At 41.4% G+C, this 21,624-nt stretch overlaps 1 protein-coding gene across 39 annotated transcripts in view; it reads left to right on the top strand.

Annotated features, from left to right (window-relative positions):
* The window catches only part of RIMS2 (regulating synaptic membrane exocytosis 2), a 765,985-nt gene that overhangs the window by 661,423 nt on the left and 82,938 nt on the right, over positions 1-21,624 (top strand). For 17 of the 39 annotated variants that reach the window (XM_065398069.1, XM_065398065.1, XM_065398070.1 and 14 more), the window contains one exon: positions 1,052-1,224. The exons of the other annotated variants lie outside the window; for them this stretch is intronic. In XM_065398069.1, the coding sequence (XP_065254141.1) occupies positions 1,052-1,224 (173 nt within the window). The remainder of the gene's footprint in view (positions 1-1,051; positions 1,225-21,624) is intronic. 39 annotated transcript variants of the gene reach the window in all.

Here is a 21,624-nt window from a genome sequence, read left to right as displayed (position 1 = left end):
GAGGGGACAGAGCTGTCAAAGCCTGGAATCTATGTGGGTAGAAATTACACTGTTCCTATTTTTGGTTCTGCATCCTAAATTTCACAAAACATCTTAACTGTTATCTGAACTAGTTTGGTTATATTTAAGAATCATACCGATTATACCTAATGTAGATTTGGGGCTTGCCATGGCCTTTATGCCACAGCCTAGCATAGCTAGCTGTGTGGGAAGGCTGATTTAGCAGATTGTGCACTGGCCTGGAACTCAGGAAACCCAGGTTCAATTTCTGGGTCTGTCACAAACTTTCTGCATGACCTTGAATGTCACTGTGAGCTAAATGCTTAGGCCCAGATTTTTAAAGGTGTGATGTTTATCTACATCTTTATGTGCTTACTGACTTTAAAAGAATCTGGCTACTAGCTCCCTTAAGACCTTTTAAAATTCCCAATCTAAATCATTTTGCAGGTTAAATTTGCGGTTACAACATTAAAATATTGTTCCCAGTTTTAGTTTAATAATCTCATTTTTCCATTTCTTTTAAGTAAACAAGAGTTAATATTTGTTAGAAATTATTTTGAAGGTAAACAGTATAGTTCCCTAGAATACCAATGTTATTTAACAGTTAGAATGTGAGTTCTATCCCTAGCTGTGCTTTTTGCTGAACAAGCTTGGGCAAGTCACTTATCTTCTCTATGACTCTATTTACCCATCTGTAAAATAGGTATAATAATTAAATCCTTCACAGTGATGTTGGGAGTCTTCACTAAAATTTGCAGAGCCCTTGAAAATGATCAGAAGAAAGGTATTGTACAAGTTACTGAACATATGGCCCATGGTAAGGACCTTAATGTAATATCTTGAGTTGGGTAGTGCAGTAAGGTTATAATTGAGATATACAAAAACAAGATTTGTATTCCAGACAGTATGACCAATTAAGAACTTCATTGTAAGAATGCAGGCAGAATTTGGTGATGGAGTCAATTAACATACTGTTATGGGAAAGCCCCAACAGCTGATTTATGATGGTTTCACTGACTACGTCTGTGACTTTTTCATTCTGTTTTTATAGTATCGGTCAGGACGGGATCCTCAGCGAGGCTCAGACAATATTTCCAATAAGTCTTCAGACAGTGATGTCAGTGATGTGTCAGCTGTATCAAGGACAAGCAGCGCTTCTCGTTTCAGCAGCACAAGCTACATGTCTGTCCAATCAGAACGACTGAGAGGGAACAAGAAAATAAGGTGAGTAACAGAACTAGGAAGTTGGTCACTTATATCCTTATAGAATACTTTTCAGGTGAGTGCATGTGAAAATTTTGCTAAACTTTAACAGATATAATATTAATAAAACTTACAGGGCTTTCCAAAATACAGGTTTTAGTTTATTGTTGTGTTTCTACTGCTCTTTTGATTCCTTATGCTAGGTATTTTTTGTAAGTCAATAAAGGGATTTTCTTGCATGCAAACTTTAGCATCTTGAGATGAGGCCTGCTATCAGAAGGCATTTGTTACACTTAGACTTGCATCTTTTGAAAAAAGACTCTCGAAAAATATTAAACAGTTTAAAGGATCATTTTATTTGCAAAATACTTGCCAGCAGTCTCAGAGTCATTACAACATACTTTACAAACTGGAGCAGAGACTATCCTGCTGCATCTCCACAATTTCTATGCTTGAATTTAGGGCTGTCAATTAATCGCAGTTAACTCATGCTACTGACTCAAAAAAATTAATTGTGATAAAAAAAATTAATCGCGATTATTCACAGCTTTAATTGCACTGTTAAACAATAATAGAATACCAATTGAAATTTATTAAATATTTTGGATGTTTTTCTATATTTTCTAATATATTGATTTCAGTTACAACAGAGAATACAAAGTGTACATCGCTCACTTTATATTATTATTTTTATTACAAATGTTTGCACTGTAAAATGATAAAAGAAATAGTATTTTTCAATTCACCTCATACAAGTGCTATAGTGCAATCTCTTTATCATGAAAGTGCAATTTACAAATGTAGCTTTTTTTATTACATAACTGCACTGAAAAACAAAACAAGGTAAAATTTTAAAGCCTACAAGTCCACTCATTCCTACTTCTTGTTCAGCCAATCTCTAAAACAAACACATTTATTTACATTTACGGGAGATAATGCTGCCCGCTTCTTATTTACAATGTCACCTGAAAGTGAGAACAGGTGTTCACGTGGCATTTTTATAGCCGGCATTGCAAGGTATTTATGTGCCAGATATGGTAAACATTTGTATGCCCCTTCATGCTTCGGCCACCATTCCAGAAGAAATGCTTCATTTTTTTTAATGATGTGTTAATTAAATTTGTGACTGAACTCCTTGGAGGAGAATTATATGTCTCTTGGTCCGTTTTACCCGCATGCTGCCATATATTTCGTGTTATAGCGGTCTTGGATGATGACCCAGCACATGTTGTTCGTTTTAAGAACACGTTCACGCAGATTTGACAAAATGGAAAGAAGGTACCGATGTGAGATTTCTAAAGATCTATACAGCACTCATCCCAAGGATTAAGAATGTGAAGAGCCTTCCAAAATCTGAGAGAGACGAGGTGTGGAACATGCTTTCAGAAGTCTTAAAAGAGCAACACTCTGATGTGGAAACTACAGAACCTGAACCACCAAAAAAAGAAAATCAACCGTCTGCTGGTGGTATATGACTCAGATGATGAAAATGAACATGCGTCCATCCGTACTGCTTTGGATTGGTATCAAACAGAACACATCAGCAGCATGGACACATGTCCTCTGGAATGATGGCTGAAGCATGAAGGGACATATGAATCTTTAGCGCATCTGCCACTAAATACCTTGCGATGCCGGCTTCAACAGTGCTATGCGAATGCCTTTTCTGACTTTCATGTGACATTGTAAACAAGAAGTGGGCAGCACTATCTCCTGTAAATTCAACTTTCATGATAAAGCGATTGGACTACAGTACTTGTGATGGGGGAATTGAAAAATACTATTTCTTTTGTTTTTTACAGTGCAAATATTTGTAATCAAATAAATATAAAGTGAGCACTGTACACTTTGGATTCTATGTTGTAAATGAAATCAATATATTTGAAAATGTAGAAAACATCCAAAAATATTTAAATAAATGGTAATCTAATATTGTTTAACAATGCAATTAATCGTGTGATTAATTGCGATTAATTTTTTTAATCGCTTGACAGCCCTACTTGAATTGCCAGACTTTTAAAACCTCTTGTAAAGTGCTTCTATAGATACTGGACCCAGTAATAATAATAAATATATTGCTGTGCAACTCTCATTGTCTAGTCTTTAATAAGAGTTGCACAGTGTATTTAAAAGCAGAAATGGGCTCACCTTCCATTCCTTGAACACTCAAAACATCAATCAAACTCAGTGGGAGTTTGGGCACAAAAGGAATGTAAGATTGGGCCTTAAATATTTTGGCACTAATAGTCCTAATTCTGGACTATTGTGCATTACAGACTGTCCTAAAAAAATGGTTGCATCTTAACCTTTGTCTAGCCTGTGCTGGAAGTTGGCCAGCATGCTTTTACCTATCACTACATTTTCCCTTCTAATTTATTTCTTTCCTTTTAAATTTCTTTTTGTGTACTGCATGCATGCTTCTTCTCTACAACCTAACTTTACTTTATCTTCTTTTTTGTTTGCATGCCTTCCTCAATTTGTGTTGACTTCAGAAGGTCAAGGGATATAGAGGGGGGAAAAGAGGGAGGACAGGAAGGGGATGAGCATGAGGAGATATTTCCTGAGGAGGAGGAGCAGGAGCTTGAGGAAAAAGTGAAGCAAGAACAAGTTAATGAAAAGGGGGAAGAGCAAGAGGTGACAGAAAACTGGGATAAGGAGGAAAGCAAAGAATCAGGAGATGATGAAAAGATCCATGATGATCAAACCGAGGAAGGTAAAGAGAAAAAACAGAGAAAAAAAGAGGATTTACAAAGGCGATTCTCACAAGATGATGTCAGGTAAAATATATTTCTGTTTGTAGATACAGTAGTTCCCTGTGGTCCCGTAGCTCTTTTTCAAATGCCTGGATCCTATTTGTTTTCCCATTTGTATTTTATTTGCCATAGTTTGTTGTTTATGTTCCCTGCAGCCCCCTTCACCTTCAACCATAATTCTTTAATAGTGAACAAATTTATCTCTTGATTTTAATGGAATGGTTCTGCAAACTGAATAATTAAACACCTTAACTTCACCCTTTAGGATGCAGGCAGCCACAGCCTTTTGTTCCTTTTGAACTGGTTTATAGTTTGCATTTGACTGTATGACATAGTGGTGGGGAGCTAGCAGGTGAGCACTACAGTAGAACCACAGAGTTACGAACACCAAAGTTATGAACCGACCAGTCAACCACACACCTCATTTGGAATTGGAAGTACACAATCAGATAGCAGCAGAGACAAAAAAGTACAGTGCAGTACTGAGTTAAATGTAAACTACTAAACAAATAAAGGGAAAGTTTAAATTTTTTTTTTGACAAGGTAAGGAAACTGTTTCTGTGCTTGTTTCATTTAAATTAAGATGGTTAAAAGCAGCATTTTTCTTCTGCATAGTAAAGTTTCAAAGCTCTATTAAATCAATGTTCAGTTGTAACTTCTGAAAAACCAATCATAACGCTTTGTTCAGAGTTATGAACATTTCAGAGTTACGAGCAACCTCCATTCCCGAGGTGTTCATAACTCGGAGGTTCTACTGTATTTAAGTCCCCTAGAGATGTCTGATTGGATATTGGGATGTAATTTTATCTAACCAGGCTGGCAGTCTGGGGGTGTTAGAGGGCTAATTAACCCATTAGCTGAGGACTGAAACAAAGGCACAAGAAGGCAGTGCTGGTTGGGAGGAATAGGACTAGCTAAGCCCAAATTCAGAGAGAACGTCAAGACTTATCTGTACTGAAATTACTTTTGTGTAGGTTGATAAATGTGTGTGTGGATCAGTTGTGGACATGGATAATGAAAAATGGTTCTTTCACCCATTTGCATTAATGGTTTGATGTGCTGTGAGGTGGTAGCATGTTGTGTAGGTCTGCAGCTGTAGTAAGCCTAAAATATGTTTAGGTGCCTGTGACTGGGTGTCCTATGCATTTGCTGCCCCCTACTGGAGACCCTGCTATCTTGGTGTGCCATGCCCTAGGGAACAGCCTTTTAAGAAAAGAAGGGCAGAAGATTTTGGACTTTCACGAGTTGTCTAGAAAGGCCTCCCAGGGTCAGCTGCTGGTGGAACCAGTGAGACTTTGTACTCCAGCATGCTAGAAGGACTGGGAGCAGGCAGAAGCCACTGATGCCTCTGCAGGCCAGATAAAAAGGACTGGCTGCTTCTATCTTGTGGCAGTTCTGGGTGAAACCAGGAGAGGAGAGGGAGGAAGGATCCTCCCTCTGCCTTAGCCCAAGAAGCCAGTCCTGGTCAGCACCTAATTCTGAGTGCACTTTGCATTTAGGTCAGTGAGAGACTGAGGGCTGGTCTACACTGCGGGGAGGTCGATGTAAGATACGCAACTTCAGCTATGGGAATAGCGTAGCTGAAGTCGACGTATCTTATTTCGACCTACCTCCTGTCCTCACGGCGCAGGACTGACGGCCGCGGCTCCCCCGTCGACTCCGCTACCGCCGCTCGCCCTGGTGGAGATCCGGAGTCGATGGGAGTGCATTCGGAGATCGATCTATCGATCCCCGATAGATCGATCGCTACCCGCCAATCCAGCGGGTAGTCTGGACGTACCCTACGTTAGACATTTATTACACTACTGAAGTTCGATGAGCTCATTTCATGCAATACCCATAGGCTTAGTCAGGTCTGTGACATTTCTATGAGATATGCTTTTACCAATGCAGTTTCTATGTCAGCACACTCAGAGTTACACTATGGCTACAATGAAATAGTCTGGAATTGTGATATTAATATACATTTATTACATTTGCTGTGTTTTCCACTTAGTTTATAATGGGAAAATGCAATATTCCTTATCTGACTTACTCATTGATAAAACATTTGGATTTCTTGATTGGCTGAATGCTTCTGCCCCTCTTTTTGACATCTGACAATAGTGAAAAAAATCAGTCACTTTCTTTTAACACTGAACAAGGAACTCTTTTAGAATAAGAAAAGCAGTTTTATCATTACGGCTACTCTCTCACACTGTCTCTCTGCTTCACTGCAGAGCTTCTGCCTAGGACCAACATTAGACCTCTCCTGCCTTGCTTCCTGCTATTGATTTAAAGAAACAGTATCAATGTCAGTTTTTTGTTGTTGTTTTTTGCAATAGAAAAGTGTCCTCATGCAATAGGAACTGCAGCCATCTGTAAACTGCTCTGTTGTACATGATAGAGGGGATTTTTTTCTTTCTTATAACAGTATTGCCAACTCTTGCTATTTTATCATGAGTAGTGGAATTTTAGAGGGTGTTGAAGCCCATCTCACAATGACATGGGAAGCTCCAGCCCCCAGTTCAGCCACAAGCCGTGTTAGTCTGTAACAGCAAAAACTCTGAGGAGCCCTTGTGGCACCTTAGAGACTAACAAATGTATTTGGGCATAAGCTTTCGTGGGCTAAAACCCACTTCATCAGATGCATGGAGTGGAAAATACAGAGGCAGGTATATCTTTTCATGTGCTGTGTATTTATACCTGCCTCTGTATTTTCCACTCCATGCATCTGATGAAGTGGGTTTTAGCCCACAAAAGCTTATGCCCAAATAAATTTGTTAGTCTCTAAGGCGTGGTCTACACTAACCCCCAAATTCGAACTAAGGTACGCAACTTCAGCTACGTGAATAACGTAGCTGAAGTCGACATACCTTAGTTCGAACTTACCGCGGTTCAGACGCGGTCCACACGCGGCAGGCAGGCTCCCCGTCAACTCCGCGGTACTCCTCTCGCCGAGCTGGAGTACCGCAGTCGACGGCAAGCGCTTCTGGGATCGATATATCGCGTCCAGACCAGACGCGATAAATCGAACCCGGAAGTTCGATTGCCAGCTGTCGAACTACCGCGGTAGTGTAGACCTGGCCTAAGATGCCACAAGGACTCCTCGGTGTTTTTGCACATACAGGATGTTGCCTCTGCTTCTGAAACTGCCACCCCCAGCCAGGGAAAGGGGGAGAGGGGACCCTGTTGCAGTCCCCAGGGCTGGGAAAGGGGAATGAAGAACTCTAGCAGGAGCAGAGGTGGGGACTGATGAGCAGATGTTCATGGATTCAGGAAAAGGGAGAACCCCTGGAGGCTCTGGGAGGGAAGAATAATTAAAACAAAAATGAATTATTTGCATCTATTTGGACAACTAATTATATATTTATGTAGTTATCAAAATTATAGACAGAAGAGTGAGTTACATTTTTTTCAAATAATTTGAATGTGACTGAATTGATTATTTTACAAAATAATATTTAGGGATTATCAAAATATAATTACTGCACTGAAATATAGAAAGCTCTAACAGGTGGTTGATATAAAGATGTTCTTGCATGTAAAGATCTTTGCAGCTCACCAAAGTCTTCATTGAAAAATAGAATTGGAAAGCTTGATACATAAAGTGCTTTGTGATCCTTGGCTGTTCATAGTTCATTTTCCAGCTCCATTTTATAGGCTTTGTACAGTATTTCTAAATATGCACAAATTCGGTTTTTCTCTCATATTTTATCACACTTTTGTATACTTATCTATCCTAACATTGAGATACCATTTACAGAAGCATTACAATTACATTGAAATTTGAGTCTCTTGCTACTTAGGACTAGCCCAAATAAAGCAATGACTTAACTATTTTACATCTTTCCCATTCTAATTCTCTTAAATATGTCTGCGTACTTCCACCATACACCGACTCTCCATTTCAGAAGCCAGGGAGAGGCATGTGTATGTTAAAGATCGACTTTTCAACCTGAAATTTATTACAGACACATTGCCAGAGAGAGTAAAGGGGAGTTAAAAAGTCAAGAGACAGACTACAAAACATAGTTTGATTATGTTTTTTTTAAATCTCATGGTTTGTGGGGCCAGTCTTGTGATTTTTTTTGGATCTCTTGAGGTTCACTATACTGTTATAACCTCTGTGGCAGCCAGCTGATCCAGCATTCTTCCTTTTGTTCTTGATTTTATCTCGGTAGAGATTACAGAGATCCAGCACAGCATGGTTGGGGTGAATGCAAGACTGATGTATTCCCTGTTTATACAGGCGCTTACTTCCTACCTCTGTGCCCCTTAGTGACTGCTCTAAACATTCACAAGTAGCACCACATTCCTTTCTGAAAAGTGAAGGGTGATACAACTTTTATCCAAACTTTACATTAAACAACAGTTAACAGGAATAAAATATCAAAGCAAAACAAGAATAAACTTCCCTATAACGGACAGAGTAGGCTGTCTGAACTTGTGTCAGGGATTTATTCTTCCCTTTTAAGACATTCTGTACAAGTCCTCTGACTTTTTTGAATTCTCAAGGTCCTGTGTAATCCTCCATGTTACAGGAGGCTGTCTTTTTCTTGCTGGCTATCTCCTTGCAGGTAGAGGAGCTGGAGGAACCACTAGCAGTTCTATGTAGGCAGGTGGGGTCTTCACAGGTTCAGTCTCGGGTTTGTGATCAGTGTGTATCGGAAGTCTACCTGGTGAGGCGACAAGATGACACTGGTTCTGAAAGATGATTCCTACTAGCACTCTAAAAAGTAGAATCAAAGTGTCCTGGTACATCCCTGCATTGTCCCCTTTTCTTGAAAATCTTTCACCCAAACCTGATCTCCTGGATTCAGTACTATCAAGAATTTGACTCCATAGAGCCTGCCAAAGTCTCTGATGGATTTTATACTGATCTTCCTTCTTCTATAGTCTTGTGAAGTCAGGCCAGCAAGAGTCTAGTTGGTTTGGGACGGTTGGGATAGTGGACCTCAACTTTTTTCATATCAACAGTTCCATAGGGCATAGTCAATTTGCTAGAGGAGTTTTATTATCTTTACTGCACATTCTGTTTCACCATTATTTTGAGGGAACTGTGGTCTGGATGTGACATGAATGAAACAATAGGTATCTTCAAACCTCTTAAATCTCTCAAAGAAAACTGAGGACCAGGATCAGAGATGACTTGCCCTGGAATCCTAAAATGAGCAAAGAAGTGTTCTATCCTCTCCATGGCACTTGATGTCATTTTGAGAAACCTGGCAGCTTCAGTTAATCTTCAGAAATAATCAGTCATCAAAAAAATAGAAAAGATCACTCCTGACTTTCTGTCATGGCCTGTCTGGAAGAGCAGATAGTAACAAGGGTTCTGATGGGTTGGTTCTCATGCAAGCACAAATATTGTATTTCTCAAAACTCTGATGTAGTTGTTTGCTGAGCTCAGGCTAGCAAGTAGACTTTTAAGCTCTCTCCCTGACTTTGGTAATGCCTTGGTGCCACTCATGCAGTCTGTCAAGGATTTCCTGTTGCATTGATGTAGGTGTAACCTACTTGGATTCCTTCAACAACAGATTTTCGTTTATGGTAAAATTCCCAGAAACCACCCAATATGGTTTCATAGAGGTTTCTAACCTGGTCTTTTTTGTCACAGAATCAAAGGGTTAGAAGGGACTGCAAGGGTCATCTAGTGTAACCCCTGGCCAAGATGCAGTATTTTTTGTATCTAAACCATCCAAGATAGATGGCCATCCAGCCTGCTTTTAAAAACTCCAGTGAAGGAGCTTCCACAACCTCCCTAGGCTGTCTGTTCCATTTCCCTACTGTTCTTACAGTTAGGAAGTTTTTTTCCCTGAGATTTAGTCTAAATCTGCTATTCTGTAATTTGAACCCATTGCCTCTTATCCTGCCCTGTGTGGCAAGAGAGAAGAACATTTCTCAATTTTTTTATGGAAGCCTTTCAAGAATTTAAAAACTGCTATCATGTCTCCCCTTAATCTCCTCTTTTCGAAACTAAACATACCCAGTTCCTTCAGCCTTTGATCACCTTTGTCGCTCACCTCTGGATCCTTTCCAGTTTCTCTACATCCTTTCTATACATTGGTGACCAAAATTGAACACAGGACTCCAGCTGAGGCCTAGCCAGCGCCAAGTAAAGCAATACTATCACCTCCCATGACTTGCATGCTATGCCTCTGTTAACGCAACCTAAAATTGCATTTGCTTTTTTTGCAACAGCATTGCATTATTGACTCACGTTGACATTGTGATCCGCCACAACTCCCAGTTCCTTCTCAGCAGTGCTGCTGCCAAGCCAGTTATCCCCCATTCCGTATTTGTGCATTTGGTTTTCCTTCTGTAAGTGTAACACCTTACATTTATCTTTGTTGAATTTCATTTTATTGTCTAAAGCCCAGTTCTCCAATTTATCAAGATCCCTTTGAATTTTAGCTGTATTGGCAAGCACCTCCCCCAGCTTTGTGTCATCTGCATTTATCCAGACTTCTTTGAAGTGAGTCATGATTTGAGTCAGTAATTCATCTTCCTCTTGCATTTTTTTTTCAGTTCCTCTAGATTTTCTGTGATTGGTAGGTAGTAAGTACTGCATCTACACAACTTCTGTGAGACGCTCCTCCTGTTTACACTCTGACTATGGTATGCTTGGTAATGGGGCCCTGGAGAGAGTATCAGCTGTGGCGAGATTCTTCCCAGGTACATGAGGTACAATCGAAAACTGAAACCTCATGAGTCTCATTCAAAAACATAGGTGGTAATTCATCTAGGTTTTTAGAACCTAGAAGTGTGACTAGCAGTTTGTGATCAGTTCCGTATGACATTTTATTCCACTGAAAAATCTCTAAAATGTTCACAAATCTATGCAGTGGCTAGAACTTCTTTTTCTATTTGTTTGTAACACTGCTCTGTGCTGGTGAGTGCTTGTGAGACATATGCTACTGGGCACTACAGTGAAGGTGATTATTCCTGAAGATGGACTTCCTTTATTTCATAGGATGAGGCATCAGCTGAAACGGTGGTGGTTTATTAGGCTTATATATGGCCAAAACTGGTGGAGTGCTCATATCTTGATATATTTCTCTGAATGACTGGCTATGTGTAGTTATCCAATACCAGGAATTTTGTGGACAAAAGAGATCTCATTATGGCTTTGACTTTGACTCTGCCAGGTGAGGTAGGAATTTTCCCTCATGAGTCACAGTGCCCATGAACTGATGTATTTCACTGCCACTCTGTGGCTCCTTCATCTAGGTAATCACTTGTACTTTCTTTGGATCTGGTCTGCCTCTTGGTCCATCAATGATTTGGCCTAGAAACTTGATTCTGTCTTTCAGAATTCACACTTGTTAAATTTAGGCTTGCTTTCTCCAGTTTTTCCAGGACTGCAATGAGATGTTGGTCGTGTTGGGTTTGTGTTGATCCATAGCTGAGGATACCATTCATTTGGCTGAGAACCCCTTCCAGACTCTTTGGGAGCTGTGACATTTTCCTCTTGAAGTGTTCAGGGGCAGATGGCATGCCAAATGGTAGCCTATTGAAAAAAACCTTTCCAGAATTGAGCAAAATGGAAGTCAGGATAGATCCTTGAGAGACACTACAAATCAAATCCCTCATTGTAGATATTTTCTGGTGACATGTTGAGGTGCTTCTATTTCTCAGATAGGAACCTTTTTTATTTTTATAAATTTAAATCCCTCAATAAATAAGGCCGCAATTCTATAAACACTTGCATATGTGCTTACCTTTGTGCACAAAAGTAGTCTCACTGAAGTGTTTGCAGGACTGGGGTTTTAATATCAACACTTTATCATCATTGCATGGTAACTTGAACCACCCAAGAGATGTTTCTGACACACCAGCAATATTTGCTAGTCCCAAAGCAACACTCCATGTTAAGTCATATCAAAAGCTGCTTGAGAGGTCTAACATAACCAAACTAGCCAATTGGCTCTAATTCAAAAACAGCAGGAAATCATTTGAGACTCTGGCTATTATCGTCTCAGCCCTTAAGAAAGGTTGGAATGTAGACTGGAGTCTACCAAGGATGTTTTTGGTACACAAGTGCACCTTTGATTCAATAGCCACCACCTTCTCAATCACCTTTCCAAAAAAAGGGAATTTGGAGACCAAGTGACTGTTAGCAAACATGTCATCATTAAGGCTATGATTTAGTCATGGGTAATTTTAGTAAAAATCATGAACAGGTCACGGGCAATAAAAATTCACGGCGTGACCTGTCCATGACTTATACTATAAATACCGCTGACTAAATCGGGGGCGAGGCGCTGCTGCAGGGGGACGTTGCTGGGGGGGCACCCCTGGGGTGCATTTCTTGGGGGAGGTGATGCTGAGGGAAACCAGGGGCCGCTGCTCAGGAGGAAGGGGACCACCTGAGCAGCGGCCAGTATGGCTGTCCCCAGGGCCACCTGAGCGCTGGCCCCGGAGCCAGCTACTTGGGTGGCCCTGGAGTCACCCACACTGGCTGCTGCAGAAGTCACAATGGTTACGGAAAGTCACGGAGCCCTAGTCATCATCAAAAATTGGTTTCTTGAGAAGCTGTCACACCTCCAGATTTTAGAATGTTAGAGACCCCTCCCCCCACACCTAAGCAAAGCGCTCATAATACTCATGAATAATGGCAACACAGACTACTTGCTATAAGCAACTAAGACGTACAAAATTGAGAACTGCAGGAGGTGGGCCTCAGAAGTCAAAATCTTATGGGGACCCTGATCGGACACAAACTCAGACTGCTGTGGAGAAAGGTGGGAGTATAGGATGGCTAATCATGGTCCATGCCTGCTGAAAAGAGCAGGTTTCTCCCAGAGAACTGCAGTTAGCCCCCGCAGCTTTAGAGAAGTGAAAGTCAATTAATCTTCCTGGGAGAAATAGTTCTGGAGTCAATTTTTGCCTGGATTAAGCCTTATGAAACTAAAAATTTGCATCTGCTTGATGTATAGCAAAATCACAGCATATATCAAACTTTTAAAATAATTTTTCTAGGATTCCCTTATTTGATGGTATTCTGTATCCATGCTGCTGTGTCCTTTTGTTTGTATCAAAAACATATTGTTTCTAATTCTAACTCATTTTAAAGTCCCTTATAAATAATACTCAGAGAATAAAGTAACTGGAAGAATCCTTGTGTAAGGCCAACAGACCCCGGTCATTGGCGGGTGGGATCAAACCTGGGATCTCTGGAGCTTAGCGCATGAGTCTCTACTGCATGAGCTAAAAGCCAACTGCCTGTTAGCTAAAGCTGTAGAGTAGACTCACTAATTGCACGCGCTCTCTCTCTCTCTCTCTAAGTGGTCTCAGTGCCACTAGCTGGGACAGAACACCACACCCAGGAGGTGTGTGGGTGACATTTAGACAATGATTAACTACTTGTGAGAGTTCATGGCCACCACTGCAGTAAATCTGCATCAAACTGTCCTTAACCTAAGTCCTTTATTGGAACCACATTAAACATCAGTCTAAAATGTTTTTAAGGTTTGTATTGATTCAGATAATCACCCACCCCTTTTGTGTCTTCCCTTTGCCCGCTGTGGCCTCTCCTTTATAGGGAACTCCAAGTATGTTCCTCTCCCTCCTAATTTTGCTCCCACTTACACCAGTCCAACCACAAATTCACTGGATTGCCCAGCAGTAATTGAGAATAGAATCTGACCAGAATTTCAGAATAGTACACAGATTTCCTTTAGATTTCCTTTGCATAATAACTTTAGCATTTCAGTTTTTCTAGTGAGGCTTTCACCTTGGCTGCAGCTATTGTTTGAGACAGTGTTTGTAGGGCTGTATGAACAGGTGTATGTTAGCTTTCAGTTATTTTGGCATTCTGCTTTCACTCCTGGCCAGAACTATAAACCATAGTTACCCAAGAATAACAGTAATAAAAATATATTCCTTAGGTTTAAAAAGTTATCTATTTTTAAAAAAACTTCAAGAGACTTCATTGTGAGTTCAAAGTGAAGCTGTGAATTGGTCCTTACTACGTGTTTGCCTGAGGTTAGTTTTAATTCTAATTCTGAAGTGAACTCTTGAAACGTTTACCTTCAAACATTTCTTTATTCAATAGCTTCTAGTTTAAAACTTTATTTGGACTTCATAGTTAATTAAACAATTCAGTCCTCATGTTATGAAAGGATAATACTTTTTGTGTCTGATTAGAAGTTTAGTGTATTGTTTGTTGAACTGTTTGTAGTGTTGCTCCAGTGAATCATAGTTCAGTTTGTCATGCCAGCTTTGTCATGCATAACACTAGCTCTAGTAGAGAATGCTCCCTCCTACACTAATTATTTTTGTCTCAAAGCAATGACATTTCTCTGAAAAATGAGCAACTTAGATCCACCGTCATCTCTTGTAGAACCACATTCTTCAGTTCCTTTACTGAACTGCTGTATGTTCTTTGAAGGTTTGTGCATTTGATTCAAATTCTGCAAATATATCCTGCCTGGCAATGTACAATATGACTGTGAAAGAACTTGGCAAGATTTCATAGGCCCAAATCCAAAGAAAGTAAGAAACTATATTAATAAAATTGTTGTTAGTGTGAAGGGTGCGCATAATTATTTATGGTTTGTATTATGGTAGATCCTATCAGGGTCAATACTTCCTGCTAGGTGCTGTCCAGATACACAGTAAAATGTCAGGGTCTGTTGTATACTTTAAGACTCTCTTCCTAATGGGCTGTTTTGGTGCTTCATAGCATGCTATCCACCAGTGATCAGCTACAAATTGCTAAACTATTGACCATGGGAATTTTGGCTGTGAGACCTCTTGCACATGTCCATTTGTGTCCCCACCCCATCCATCTCCTAATCTGCCACAACATTGTCTACCAGAACCGCAGAGAGATATTACATCCAGACCTGCAGTCGTGACATCTTACAGTGTGGATGTTGGCTCGTTGAGCACCATTGGCATACTGTTTTTGGAAGGCTCAAGAAATTCTCATCCAATACAGGAAGTTGTCTAATAGGAAAACTACTCCTCCAAATAAAAACAGTTCTCTATACGGATAGCTCAGCATAATCTGGGCCCAGTTCAGGCTCCAATACCATAGATCCTCAACTTCATGCTGCACTTAAAACAGGCTGGATTGATTGTTTATTTTGCTCAAAGTCCATCTTACAGCAATAACGGTATGTCATGCTCTGATATGGTCATACTCATTCTTTCAACGTCTAATGGTATCAAGATTCCTCAAGGACTTCCTGCATACTTACACACCTGTTAGAGACCTGACTTCTGTATGGGATCGCAACATCCTCCTCCTCAAAACTCATGGAGCCTCTGTTCAAGATGCTATTGGATTGTTTGATACATCACTCTACCCTTAATACAGTCTGTCTGGTGGCTATCAGCTTGGTGCAAATTTCCAAGCCCTCGTGGCCAGACCTCCATATTCATGCTTTCACAAGGACAAGGTGGTTCTGAAACTGCACCTTAAGTTCATCGCTAAGTTAGTCCAGTGTTTCACCTGAATCAGTTGATTAATCTTTCAGTATTCTTTCCAAAACCACATTCAACACTAGTAGGGGAGAGGTTGGATGTTTCCAGAGCCTAGCTCTATTACCTGGATAGGACCAAATCCTTCAAATTGTCTCCTCGTTTCTTTGTGGCTGTATCCAGCTCATTGAAAAGCCAACTTGTCTGATCATAGAGACTTTCTAAGTGGATCAAGTAATGTATTAGTTCAGCTGGTGAGCCACTCCCTCCAAACATCACAGCACACTCCCCCAAAGTACGTACAGCAAGTTTAGTCTGCTTCAGAAATGTGCCAGTATCTGAGCTCTCTAAAGCAGCAATGTGGAACAACCCTCTGTACTATGCCCCTCAAGTATTACGCCCTTGACGTGGTGGCTAGATCTGATGCCAAGTTTGAGAGAGTAGTATTCCAATCATTATTGGACTGATGTAGCTGGTACTGCTCATTCCCTCTGTCCAGAGGAAATACTGTTTGTCAGTCACCTACAATGGGCTCCACACAGAGGCATGAAGAAAAGAGAATGGCTACCCTAGAGTAGCTGTGTATTTCTTCAGATGTTGCCGTCAATGTGGATCCCATGACCTGCCCTCCATCCCCACTTTTCAGAGTTCTCAGCAACTCAGGCTGTGTCTACACTGCCACTTTCAGTGCTAAAATTTTAGTCGTTCAGGGGTGTGAAAAAACACACACCCTGACCGACAAGTTTTAGCGCTGAAAAGCGCCACTATAGACAGCGCTTTATCGCCAGGAGCCGCACTCCCAGCGATAAAGCTACCACCACTCGTTCGGGGTGGTTATTTTTTATTGCCAGGAGAGCCCTCCCCCGGCGATAAAGCGTGTCTACTCAACCCACGTCACAGCGCTGCCACATGGACAGTGTAGACATACCCTCACACTTTGAATTGCGAAGCAATTGAAGTAGGGAGGTGACCACCCCACCTTTTATGCCCTCGTATGGGTGCACAGAAAGGCATGAAGCACCTGTGTAGCCTTGATGGACATAGCTATTCAAAGGACTCCAATCTTGCATCTATGATTCAAATGCAAACCTATAGTGGGATCCACACTGACTACAACATCTTGAAGAACCACAGTTACTGTAGGGCAAGTATCTGTTCTTTAGAGTGTATATCAGATATTAAATAATCTAATTCCAGTAGCCATTGCCATCTGATTCTTGCATAATTTAATTAACAAATTGTTTAGCTTCTGGTGTGTTTGCTAATTAGGAGACCGTTTCCTTATAGCTAATGTGTTTACTCAAGTAAAGATGATAAATTGTGGCTTCTCTTACCCTGAGGCTGTACATGATTTTTCTGATAGACTCATAAAAGTGTAGGACTGGAAGGGGCCTCAGATAGGTCATCTAGTTCAGTCCCCTGCACTGAGACAGGACTAAATATTATCTAGACCATCTCTGACAGGTGTTTGTCTAAACTTTTCTTAAAAACCTCCAGTGATGGAGATTCCACGACCTCCCTAGGTAATTTGTTCCAGTGCTTAATTACCCCGACAGAAAGTTTTTCCTAATGGCTTCCCATTACTTCCTGTCCTGTCCTCAATAGCTAAGGAGAACAATTTATCACCCTCATCTTTATAACCACCTTTTACATACTTGAAGACTGTTGTCATATCCCCCCCTCACTCTTCTCTTCTCCGGATTAAACAAACCCATTTTTTTCAATCTTTCCTCATAGGTCATGTTTTCTAGAACTTTGATCAATTTTGTTGCTCTCCTCTGGACTTTCTCCAATTTGTCCACATCTTTTCCAAAGTCTGATGCCCAAAAGTGCTACAGTAGATGCCTTATCAGTGCTGAGTAGAGTGGAAGAATTACTTCTTGTGTCTTGTGTACAACACTCCTGCTAATACATCACGGAATGATGTTCACATTTTGTGCAACATTATTACATTTTTGACTCATATTTAGTGTGATCCACTATAACCCCCAGATTCTTTTCTGCAGAACTCCTTCCTAGGCAGTCATTTCCCATTTTGTATTTGTGCAATTGGTTATTCCCAAGTGAGGTACTTTGCATTTGTTCTTACTGAATTTCATCCTATTCATTACCAGCCATATCTCCAGTTTGTCAAGGTAAATTTGAATTCTAATCCTGTCCTCCAAAGCGCTTTCAACCCGTCCCAGCTTGGTATCATCCTCAGACTTTACAAGTGTACTCTCTATGCCATTATCCAAATTATTTATGAAGATATTGAAGAGAAGCATACCCAGGACAGGTCCCTGCAGCACCCTACTCGGTATGCCCTGCCAGCTTGATTGTGAACCATTGATACAGTTTTCCAACCAGTTGTGCACCCACCTTATAGTAGGTTCGTCTAGGCTATTTTTCTGCAGTTTGTTTATGAGAAGGTCATGGGAGACAGTATCTTTTTTTCTATAAGATTTCTCTCACTTTTCTGGCTTGATTTAAAGTTCTGTCTCTGGCAGTTTTAGCTCTGGGACACAAGGTAGATTCAGGATGTGATTGATCAGCTCACTACATTCTCTGCATTTCAAAATTAACTTTCCAATTCTTCCACAAATAAACCTATCAAGTCCTAAGCAACCTTGCAGCTTAGTTGTGTTCTGTGATTTAATAAGCATTGTAAGAATTGAAAACAAAAAGCATTCCGCTCTGACTTTCCATTGTCAATAAAGTAGACTCCAATTCACCCTGGATATTCTTACTAGTCTACGACGACAATATTGGGGGGTCGTCAGGGCTTGATGTCGATCCAGGAGGCGATGGGCCAGCCTTCTGATGAGAAGGAATTGGAAGCCAGCCAAGGTTGGCTTAACAGTTTTAGGAACCGCTTCAACCTCAAAAACATGCAGACTACTGGTGAAGCTGCATCTGCCGATGAAGAGGCAGCAAAAGCCTACCCCGAACAATTAAAGAAAATCATAGAAGAAAAGGGCTATCTTCTGGAACAAGTTTTTAATGCTGACGAGACTGGGCTCTTCTGGAAAAAAATGCCCAACCGCACTTACATTTTGAAATCAGAAAGACAAGCCCCTGGCTTCAAAGCAGCTAAAGACTGTGTGACTGTGTTGTTTTGTGGCAATGCGGCTGGGCATTTAATAAAGCTGGGCTAGCTCTACAGGGCTGCAAATCCCCGTACCCCAAAAGGCATTTAAACATGTGCTTAACTTTCACTTCAAATTTAAACCTGTGCCTAAGTGCATTTTTAATAGGGATGCTTTCAGGGCCTTAATGTGCAGGCTTGTAGAAGGCCCATTGTCCTTTTTAGAGGTGGAAACTTGATTGTTAACACACTACAGTAGAGTTGTGGGGATTAGGTTCTAAAGTCAGCGTGTAAGGCGAAAATCGCATATAGTCAAAAATCTCCTGCCTGTGTTCTGGCAATCAAATAAAAAGGTTTGGGTGACGGCAGTATTATTTCTGGATTGGTTCCACAAGTGTTGCATTCCGGAGGTCAAGCGGTTCCTCGAAGAGAAAGGACTTGACTTTAAAGTGTTGCTGATCGTAGACAATGCTCCTGGCCACCCTGAGGCACTCCGGTTTGCACATAACGACGATGAAGTCGTCTTTCTCCCCCCCAATACCACCTCCATCCTCCACCCTCTTGACCAAGGCATGATTCGCTGTTTCAAGGCCATGTACATGAGGTTTACATTCTCACAGATACGTAGCGCTATGGATGCTGATCCCAATCTTAATGTGATGAAGTGTTGGAAGTCCTTCAACATTGCCGATTGCATCACTTATATTCAACAGGCAATGGATGCAATCAAGTGATGCAATTGGCAATGTTGAAGGACTTCCAATAGTCCATCACATTAAGATTGGGATCAGCACAGATACATATGTGATAACACTGTAATGAGGGATCTCATGGGGCCTGACTACATGGAACTTTACTGCCCAGCAAGCCAGGGTATGAATCTACAGCGCAGTAGCTTGCCATGCAGTAACATCACTGCACACCCAGCTAGCACGGGTATAAATAGTAGTGAGGCATTGGCTAGGCGAGTTGGGTAAAGAGCCCTACACCCCTGAACCCTAGGGTATATACATAGACAGCTCTTTAAATGCTCAAGCAGTGCCTCTGGCAGCAGAGAGCTGCTATAGACTTTCCTTGCCGCCTCCCCCGTGCCAGAGCCTTTCCTCGCTGCAGTGAGAGGCTCTGGCAGTAGGGAGCTGCTGGAGCATATCGTTGCTGCCTGTCCCCCACTGGAGCCTTTCACTGTCACATGGAGCTACCCACCACAGTGAGGTTGGATCCAGTCTGCCTTTCACTGTGGCATGTAGATACATGTACCTTACAGGCCACCGCAGGTGTAGGCAAGTATAGATGAAGTCTAAAAGTCCCAGAGTGCACTTTGTGTGTTGCCTATTGTTTCTATTTTTATACACACATGCTTTGCTTGAATAATACTAAGAGAATAAATTGAAGTCACCTATTTATTCACTGATGAATTTCTCTTTAAAGAAAGAGAAAAATATTGCGTGTTGAGAGCATTCTTTTAAACAATCATACTAATTAAGTGCTCAGTTGTTTTCAATCAACCTACTAATTATAAGTTCAATTAAATAAATCTAATAATTATGGTTTCAAGGGTAGCTGTTAGAAGTTTACATCCATTGTATAAATAGTTAAGAATGAGTCAATACAACATTTTTTGGCCAAATGAGGACTCTAGGGACCAAGTCATTATACTTTCACATTGTAATGTCTCTCTCTGATGTGAATTGACAGATGAATACATGTATTAGCCTGAAGCATAGTTTCCATGGAAATGTTACTTTCTACCTCATAGTTGTCCCAAAAATGCTGTTATTGTTCAATTTCTTCAGCAAATCAATGTAATGAAAGCATCTTTGAATATAAAATATCTATTAAGATTTAAATTCCATTCTCAGTTGTAAAAAGCTGTGTAAGAAAATCTTGAGGGGTCTGCTGACCTCATAAGAGACAACTATGATGAAATATCTTTCTGCATCAATTCAGAAATCATTTCCCCCCTAAAACATCATAGTATATTAGTTCATTACAATATCCATTCTATGGCAAAGTGAAATGTTAGAGTTATAAATAAGGCTACGTTTTAGTCATGGGTATTTTTAGTAAAAGTCATGGATAGGTCACAGGGCTGCCCAGGGGCCCCGCGGGTGCTGAGGGAGGGCAGCCCAGGTGATTGAGGGGGGCCGGGCAGCGGCGCGCGGCCTGGGACCCCCCCTGGTGCTGGTGGGGGTCTGGATGGCGGTGCGTGGCCTGGGACCCCAGCTGGTGCTGGGGGCAGGAGGTTGGCGGAGCCAGTAGGCTCCTCCCCAGCAGCCGAGTTTGGATGTGGGAGGGGGCAGGAGACTGGGGCATGGAACGGGGTGAGGGCTCTGGGTGGTGCTTACTGGGGGGGCTCCCCAGAAGTGGCAACGTCCCCCTCGCTCAGCTGCTACACGGAGCCGTGGCCAGACAGCTCTTCGTGCTGCCTCTGCCTCCAGGCACTGCCCCTGCAGTTCCCGTTGGCCTCCTCCCAGTCAATGGGAGTTGCGGGGGTGGTGCCCTGGGCGGAAGCAGCGTGCAGAGCTGCCTGGCCTCACCTCTACCTATCAGCTGAGTGAGGGGGAGGTCACCACTTCCGGAGAGTACCCCAGGTAAGCACCACCCAGAGCCCTCACCCCATCCCGTGCTCCAACCCCCTGCCGCCTCCCACACCCAAACTCTTCTGCTGGGTGGGGGAGACTGCCCCAGCAGCGGCCGGTGCGCCTGGCACAGGGGCTACCTGAGCTGCCCCTGAGCCAGGCCCACCAGCTGCTGCAAAAGTCACGGAGGTCACAGAAAGTGACGGAATCTATGACTTCCGTGACCTCCATGACAAACTCACAGCCTTAGTTATAAATGCTTCATTTCAATAAAGAATCATTCATTAAGGAAGTGAGAAAAAACACAAGGAGGTATTAATATTGGCATTTTTACTGGAGAAAAGCAAATGACTTCAATGTAAATCAGATTCTAATATTTACATCTTTAGTATAAAGACAAGAAAATATTGGTGGCCCAAATTTATTTTGCAAATTAATCGCAATTCAGGCTTTAAAAAATAAAAATAAACAGTAACAAAATTCTACAAGATATCCAATAAGTGAGATACAATTATTTAGATTATATCACTAGATAAAGAATTATAATCTAGATCTAACTTTTGATTCTCTAAAAACTATTTATATTAACAATATTGTAAATATAAAAAAGAGG

The sequence above is a fragment of the Emys orbicularis genome, chromosome 2, assembly GCF_028017835.1.
Source record: "Emys orbicularis isolate rEmyOrb1 chromosome 2, rEmyOrb1.hap1, whole genome shotgun sequence".
Classification (NCBI taxonomy): Eukaryota; Metazoa; Chordata; order Testudines; family Emydidae; genus Emys; species Emys orbicularis.
The sequence above is the reverse complement of the archived record's forward strand: the minus strand, read 5'-3'. Positions and strand labels throughout refer to the sequence as shown.